At 41.5% G+C, this 8,860-nt stretch overlaps 1 protein-coding gene across 1 annotated transcript in view; it reads left to right on the top strand.

The window, feature by feature from the left end:
- Positions 1 to 6,438: 6,438 nt before the first annotated feature.
- The window catches only part of LOC104965355 (SRC kinase signaling inhibitor 1-like), a 35,823-nt gene continuing 33,401 nt past the window's right edge, over positions 6,439 to 8,860 (top strand). Inside the window, exons 1-3 of the mRNA XM_010794311.1 lie at positions 6,439 to 6,593; positions 7,930 to 8,105; positions 8,211 to 8,341. Of these exons, the coding sequence (XP_010792613.1) occupies positions 6,462 to 6,593; positions 7,930 to 8,105; positions 8,211 to 8,341 (439 nt within the window). The 5' untranslated portion in view covers positions 6,439 to 6,461. The remainder of the gene's footprint in view (positions 6,594 to 7,929; positions 8,106 to 8,210; positions 8,342 to 8,860) is intronic.

Here is an 8,860-nt window from a genome sequence, read left to right as displayed (position 1 = left end):
CGTACGTAGTAGTAGTAGTAGTAGTAGTGTTCGTGTGTGTGTGTGTGTGTGTGTGTGTGTGTGTGTGTGTGTGTGTGTGTGTGTGTGTGTGTGTGTGTGTGTGTGTGTGTGTGTGTGTGTGTGTGTGTGTGTGTGTGTGTGTGTGTGTGTGTGTGTGTGTGTGTGTGTGTGTGTGTGTGTGTGTGTGTATGTTTCACATCTCTCCAGGAAAGGTGAGAAGAATAGAGTCTTTTTCTCCCCACCATCCATTCATTGAAAGCAAGGAGCAAAGTCTAGACTGAGTCCCAGATGGGGGATTCATAAACTGCAACAAATGATGACAAAATGGTTCCAGCTGCCCTTGGTAGCCGGCTGGGAATGGATCCGCTTGGCTCCTATGTAAGGGGGGGGACATTTGACAGAGTCTTTACCAGGTCCTGCAGCCGTGTCCTCTCTGAGCTGCAGAGAAGACACTTTTTCCTGCAGTGTCATTTATCATCAGGAGCAGGCATTAGCACACAGCCTGAACTGATCCTGTCAAATTCTGCTAATCTCGAGAAAAAAATAATAAATGTTTATATTTTCTATAATAATTTGTTTTGTCTGTTAATCGTCAGAAAATGTCCTTCTGTCAAATTAATTAAACCTGTTTAACCTGTTTAATTTGATTTTGATTAACCAACGTTACTAGAGGAAGATAACCACATAACATAATAAGATTTGAGAAGCTGGAAACATTTTGGCTTAGTAACAACTTCTCAACAGTTTAAACAGATCAATGTATTCACTGACTGACTATTTAAGCCACTAATTGTTTTACCTTTACATTACATTTTTGTAAAATCTAGAAAAGTCTATGAATGGATTATTAAGTTTGTGCTCGAATCAGTACATTTTGGCTTTAAAATAAATTCTAAAATGATTAATCGCATACATAAATTGGTTGCAGATCAATTGTTTATCTATTGACAATTTGTTTAATCAACCTTCTATTTCAGAAAAAAGGATAAAAGTGGATGGAAAATGGTGTGTTGACCAATAAGCCAGCAATTATCAAAAAAAACTAAACAATTTGCTGCTTTCATTCAACAACAAGAATCTAAATTTCTATATATTGTTGGATACTCACTGAAAATAATAAAGCCTGTCTGCATTCACCTGTGTGTTCCTCGTGTTCAACAGCAGGAAACTTATCTGAACCCTGCTCACGTACACACTCACCTTAAAGATAAAGATCTAGTGCCAACTTTTCCTGCCAAGGGCGAAACTTAGCAGAGCTCTGCGGGGCTGGATCTGCTGCCGTGAATGGCACGCACAGATGCGTCAATGACAGCGGTGTTTGGAGGAGTATGACCTTTTTCTGCATCCTACAGGTCCGGCTGATGCAGTGCACTCTCTCTCAGCAGTACTGTACGTGGCTCAACTTGTGCACTTCTATACTGCATGCATCTGAGGCAGCAACCACGCTGAAAACGCAACGAGCTGCTGGGAAAAAACGTAATTCCTAATTTTATATTTTCCAACACGAAGGCGGCTGGATAGGGAAAGGTGTCTACTCACCAGAATATGTGATGTTATCTCTGCAGCAGCGCTTGTCTCGCACAGATGATGAGATGCTGTAAATGAGACACTGCGGTCCACATTTATCCGCTTCCCCAGCAATCCTTGTATGTGTGAGAGAGTGTGTGTCGAGCCAAGGGTATGGAAAGCTGGAGGCGGTCTGCTTCACGTCAGGTGGAAACAGACGTGATTGTGTGAATCGGAGAGATCCTCGTCGGTGTTTTTCCTCAGCTCACAGACATCTCAACTCTTCCACTCTGCCTCTCTCCGTCTCTTCTCACCCTCCTCTCTCCTTTGCTACCTCCTCTCTCCTCTCCCTCCCCACCGGGCTGGGCATGCCCAGTCCTTGCATCCTCCTCACCAGCAAAGCAACACTTTATTTCTTGCTGGCCTACAAGTTACTCAGGTTCACCAAAGTAACTAAGATGGTTACATTTACTCAAGTACTGCTGCCCTACTACTTAAATAAAATGTGTACTCATTCATACTCAACTATAGTTTTTGCTAAATATAATTACATTTTAAAGATAAACATTGTGTGGTGGGTAGGTCATTTTGGAGAAACCACCTTGAGTGCGCTATATTTGAAAATACACAGCCGGAACAAATCTGCCACTTCCTTACAGAGCCCTCCTCCAACACACACGAACGCGCACATGACCAATGAGGGCACGAGATAAGTTTGTGCACAGATGGAAGGCTGACAGGCAGGTAGGCCATCCAGTTATTTTAGCCGGGCCGGCTCAGATGATTGGTCGTGCTTTTTACAGTACTACGGCTTACACAGATTAATTTTTTTAATGGATTTTTTGTCAAAGCACTTAAGATATTCATTGCTATCGGGATGTTAAGAGCATTCCATGGAATATAACAAAAAGTGTATCTCGAGCCGGTTTCTCAAACTTACATACCCCACCTTTAAACAACACGTTAAAAGCCCCACGGACCCGCCGAAGGGGCTGAAACCCAACATCTGCAAGCAACAGTGTCTGAGGGCTTCTAAAGATTTAATAAACTATGAATGTTTCATATCCATTTAACGGGAAGAAACTCAGCTAACTGATGATATGAACCATTTTTAGCAAAAAAAAACACAAGACTAACGCTGAGCATCTGAATTAGAAAAAATGCTAACGCCGTTAGCACAAAACTCACGGTATAAACACCCTTATTACTTATCGTAACTGCACATCCAACCCATCGATTAGCATCGTGAGATTACACAGATTCTATAGGTATCAGTATCATCACTCCATGATCGAAACTTGCGGCATGAGAAACAAAAACAGACATCACAACACGTAGCATCAGGTAGCAAAACCGGCACATTTCCAATTAGCTGTTATTCTGATCAAAAGTTGTCTTCAATGGTATTACAACGATAAAAACGCTGCTGAAGGTCAATCCATAGGTTAATCCAATGTGTCTGTGTCAATTTGAAATTATTTCTGATAATCCATCAGCAATAAAGCTAGCTTTCAGTTTTCAGATTTCAGAGCGTAAGATAGGTTTCACATTGGGCAAACTGCCTACGCATAGCTCCCACTTCTCAATGGTAACGTGTGTGTGTATGTGGAACTTCTCCTTCGATTATATTGGCTCTAACGGTTCAAAAGAGATGTCAATCATCAAAATCGACCAATGGGTTCCAGAGAAACGGCAAATACGCCCAGATCAGCCCAAATGACCCCAGAGGTGTTTTTTGTGCTAAATCTCTCAACATTTTTTAAATGTCACTTGTTTTGCATCAATCTTGATACAGGGTACTTATAATATGCTGTACTTGTTCAATCTGAATTACATCTTTAAAATAAAAACAATTCTATATTGATTCTGACTTGTCTACATCCAACTCACAGGTTTATCATTACTTTGAGAAAAAAGATTATTAATTTACCCCTTTTAGAAGTGAAGTTATTGTCACTTGTTGTGGAAATGTCATTTTCGAGCCTCAGACCTGAAAAACAGGCTAAAGGACATTGTGACCTGTCTCCATGCTTTAATGTTCCAAACAGTTTTTATTTTTCTCGTACTGCCTGTGCTGCAGCACCTCTTTTCACCCTCTGTCTGAAACCAGAGACCAGTCTGCTCTGATTGGTTAGCTGGCCGGCTCTNGTCACTTCCTTCAGAAACGAAGCAAGTATACTTCCAAGCCACGGCTTCGGAAAACGAAGAAGAATGGAACAGGCTAACAAGTGTGCCACTCTCTCTAACCGTTAGAGAGAGTGGCACACTTGTTAGCCTGTTCCATTCTTCTTCGTTTTCCGAAGCCGTGGCTTGGAAGTATACTTGCTTCGTTTCTGAAGGAAGTGACTTGGAAGTATGCGACTACCAAGCCAGTATCCTCGCGATTGAGAAACGGCCACGGTGTCAGTACACGATCGGCTCGGGTACACGATCGGCTCAGGTGCATATCCGTCGCATCCGTCATATGACGTCATATCCGGCGTCATTTTCGCGGGCTTCTCTGCGTCAACCGTCACAGTATCATCATTACGTTGTATGACATTGTATGTAGTGACACTTTCAATGTCATTCCCTTGAACAGTGCAAATGTTGGGGAGAAAATAAGTTAACTTTTTGCCATTTGAGAATATCATGACTTTGGAGTTGTCTGCATTTAATACTAACTTGAGTTAAGATAAATGGGATGGAAGAACATCAAAGGCAGACTTGGCGCACACCCTTTCAAATCAAATCAATCAAATCAAGTGTTATTTCTATAGCACATTTATAAACGATTTTTGGTTGAGCCAAAGTGCTGTACAAATAATAAAAATAGCCTTTAGTAGAGACATTTTACGGCTAATACAACAACAGCAGTTTGTTCAGAATATCAGTATGAGATAAACGACACCCTCTACCCTTAGACCCTCACATCGTACAAGGAAAAACTTCCAGAGAGAACCCACAGTTTAAAGCGAAAAACTAACCGCTAGCCGCAAAGCTAGCATCACAGCCACTGCTCCGTTTTCGGAGACTTTACACCGTTACATGCAATGTCATACAACGTAATGATGATACTGTGACCATATCTATGACTGTGACGGTTGACGCAGAGAAGCCCGCGAAAATGACGCCGGATATGACGTCATATGACGGATGACGGATGCGACGGATATGCACCCGAGCCGATCGTGTACCCGAGCCGATCGTGTACTGATACCGGTCGACCGCGACCTCTGGTCTATAGTGTACTCGACATTGAGAAATGACCATAGTTTGGTTTGAACATTTATTTTTTCTACAATTTCAGTGATCCTTCACACTTTTCTATGAGTTCCGCCCTTTATGTTTCTTTCTTTCTTCTGTTAGGATCAGGTATTGTTTGCCAGAACAAGAAAGTGTATATCTTCAGTGTTTATTTTAGTCTGATTGACTCAAACTGTCATCAGTTCAGACTGCCTTTGTGCTTCCTGTTGGATTCAGGACGACTGTGTCTGTCCGACTCCTCTGAAGCTCTCTTGAATTACGTGTAAATAAACACAAAAACCCAACCGTGTCTGCGGGGTGAGAGCTTCTAGGACACACTGCAGCTACAGTGGGAAGTCATTACCTTGCCTGCAGAGGTGTTAAGGATATGATTTTGAATGTTGTTGATATGGTAGCGATTCAGAAGACTTTAGTAGATGAAAGTGGCCTCAAAATGCAACTCTAAAATCTGTTATCGATTAATTGTCCTGGAGTTATTTTCACTGTGTTTTGTTCTGCATGATGCGTGCGAGTGTAACTCAACACCCACATTAATGTTATAGCATTCATCGACATATCAAATGTATCATCTATGGTGGCCGACTTCAACGGCCCGAAACACTCCCATTAGGAGAAACACGCTGCACTTTGAAAAACGATGTACATATAAAAACACAAATGTGCCAAAACACATGCAAATGATGAAACATCTTCACCAACTTGACAACTAACGCACAGCATTTAGAAAACTAATGTAATAAACAAAACACTGCAAATACAAAATACTTCAAGAAGCTCAAACACAACGAAAACGGGGACGCCAAAGTATTCTCACAGTTAGTCTGTTTCATAATTGTAAGTGTTTTGTCAGTATATTTGAAATAACTAGGTTAGCTATGTTAGCTAGTGAGATCTGCAATAATATCGGAAGGAATCATATCGCGAATAAAACTTAGATTTTAGTCAAGTTTCCACTTGACAACTTTATAATCATTGAACGTCCCCAAGCGCTCCATTCCCAGCTGTGTGCGTCACTTTTTAGTGTCCCCGTTTCCGTTATGTTTTGAGTGTTTTTTTATTTGCAGCGTTTTGTTTTTGCAGTGCTTTCAGTAAACTCTGCGGATGAGTTGTCAAGTTAGTGAAAGTGTTTCTTCATTTTATTGTGTTTTGGTACATGTGAGGGTTTTTTTCATTGTTTTTTAAACTGGACTGTGTTTCTGTTTTAGGCTGTTGTAACGCGTTTGTCGCTGTCGGCCACCGTAATCATCTCAGTTGGAAACACACTGATATTTTCGGCTGTCAGAGGACTCTTTCATAATGGGAGAGTTGGATGTCGTGGAAATTCAGTTTTTCACTGCTGATCCCGTTTGTCCATGAAGCTTCCATGCTGTTCATCATTGTTAATTCTCCATAAGACTGTAATCTCCACCCTTGACCCACAGCACAGATAGAACTTGTCCTGAATTGCTGCTGCCAAATCCTGGAAACATCCTGTGTCCAGTCAGACAAATTGTTTTTCTACTGGATGGACATCTGAGGTCATGAGAAACAAACCTTTGGGGATTTGTTTCTCTCATGCTCTCTGCACGCTTCTTTGCTAGCTTTCGATTTGCTAACGGTGTTTCGGGACAACTTCTATTAGTTCCGCTGTGATCTGAAAGAATATCACCTGAGTTAAAGTCCTGTTATTTTGCTCGGCAGCTTTGACACCGTCGGCTCCCTTGGCCCTAATGCCACCTCCATCCTCGGGGAGGAACCAGCCCGTGACAGTGTCCCGTCTGCAGATGCAGCTCCACCTCCAAGGCCTGCAGCAGAACACCAATGCACTGCGCAAACAACTGTCGCAGCTACGCAACATGCAGGTGTGTGAAGGAAAATGACCAGATCACAGGCATTATGGCTCTATACATCTTTGTCTCTTTTAGAAACAATTCTTAAATATATATAATGTTATTATTGCTTTAGTAAAGCTCTAAGTGGTAGCTTCTCAAACTCCCACTTCTTAACTCAGGTTATCAAACAGCAGAAAGAAAAATTCAGTGACAGCCTTTTGTTATTAATGACAGAAAAGCCCGAACATATATATTTTACATGAAACATTGTACAATCTTGTGAATAGTAAGTCGTTTTTATGCCTTTAACTTAAAGTGGACCTATCATGCTATATTTTAATAATATATTGTAGGACCATACCTGTATAAGGCATATTTATACTTTTTATTTTTCAAAATACCAAACAGATCATGCATTTTAGCCATTCCTCATTTCGCTCAATTTAACACTGTCTTTGCATGGGCTGATTCTGTGAGAACAGCACCATCTACAGGCCTGGCATATGTACTACAGCGTCTCCAGCGCTTTCGAACGGCAATGTCCGTGGCTGTCTCCTCCTGATTGGTGGAGTTGGCCCAATAGCCGTAGCGCCACTTCTGTGACGTCATAGAAGTTTTCAAATCTGGATCAGTCTGTATCAGATCCGTTGCATCCCCTTTTTAAGAGATTTGAGTATGGAGGAAAATAGAGAGGGTTGTGTTTTCTGACACTTGGTGAGTTCCCTGGAACACCGGGGACACATATTCATGTATAAAAGACGTACAAAAGTGCATTTTGCCTGATAGGTCCCCTTTAAATGTAATACAATCTAATTGTATGTAACACTTTAGAGATGCATCTTAAAACATGCTATACAAATGCAGATAGAATTATTATTTCTTAGTTGAAACAACTCCTTTCTAAATCAATTCAAGGGTAATTACCTTCATAAAAGTAGAAATGATGAACAATTCATTATTTTCAACTACAGCTGCAACGATATGTTAATCCACCATAAAAAAACGTAACCCACTCTTATAATAATCAAATATGTAATGGTCATTCTTAGTAACAAAATGGCCTAAATATGGGAGTTCCGGAATATGGATTTCCTTTTTCCTATTTTAAATCTTGTAAGGGTGAAAATCTCTGGGTTTTGAACTGACAAAAGAAAAACATTCAAAGACATCATCTTGGATGTTTTCACTATTTTCTGACATTTTTGATATAGAAATGAATTCGTGATTATGGCATTTGGTGGTTACAGCCCTAGTCTTACCTAGTATCTACTGTGTGTTAGGGCGTGCTTGCTCATACATTAGTTTAGAAACAGTGTAAATACACATGACAGAAAGGTAGTATAAACCATATTTCTTGGTGTCCCAGCTGGAGAACCAGGACTCAGTGCTGGCCCTGCTGAGGCAGACAGAGTCCGAGCTCAGCCTCATGATGCTGGATGCCATGCGCACACAGGAGGACCCACTCCAGAGACAGCGCCTCCTGGTGGAGGAGGAGAGACTCAAGTACCTCAACCAGGAGGAGCTGCTCATCCAGCAGCTGCAGTGAGTTCAGATCACCGTCCATTTATTTAAAAAACACAATGAATAAAGGAGAACACACAGGGACAGTATGGAGGGATATGAATCTGTGACCCTGGTCCCCCACAGTGACCTGGAGAAGTCGGTGGAGGAGCTGCAGAGGAACTCTTCGGTGAATCACGGTCTGGTGACGGAGCAGGACGTTGAGCAGAAGAGCAAAGAGCTGAGAATGCTGGGAGAAACGCTAACAGAGCTCAAAAGTAAGTGTGGTCGTGACCTTGAGTGTGTGTCGGGAGATTACTGTGATTTTTCTAGTGTAGCATTTCATCATATTGCAAGCTTGATGCAGCCACTTAAAGCTTTCCCTGTCTGTCTCAGTGCTTTTACCCTGAAACTGCCAAGCATTTCAGGGCAGCTGCTTTCAAAATGTTCAAATCCTGCCTGGCTTACTCTGTTTCTCACCCTGCTGTTTTTACAAGCATGTTTCTTTCAAAACCATTGCCGAATGCTTCTACGAACAAACACCTTGTGGTGGGAATCAAAGCTGTTCTATCTTCCTCGTCTGTACCATAGAGCTCCATTATTGTTGCATCTACAATACATTCACACTGTTGCCCTTGGTGACTTATATTATAATGAACACAAGCCGTTGTTTATTTTTAAATCAATCACATATTCACTAGAGCAGGAATGCCCACACTTTTTCAGCTTGGGAGCTACTTTTAAAATGACCAAGCCCAAATGATCTACCTACTGCCCCTGCCCAATCTGTGTCAAGA

This window comes from Notothenia coriiceps, unplaced genomic scaffold (genome assembly GCF_000735185.1).
Source record: "Notothenia coriiceps isolate Sejong01 unplaced genomic scaffold, NC01 NC01_scaffold00037244, whole genome shotgun sequence".
Taxonomy (NCBI): domain Eukaryota; kingdom Metazoa; phylum Chordata; class Actinopteri; order Perciformes; family Nototheniidae; genus Notothenia; species Notothenia coriiceps.
Note: the sequence above shows the minus strand (reverse complement) of the source record. Positions and strands in the feature narration are given on the sequence as shown.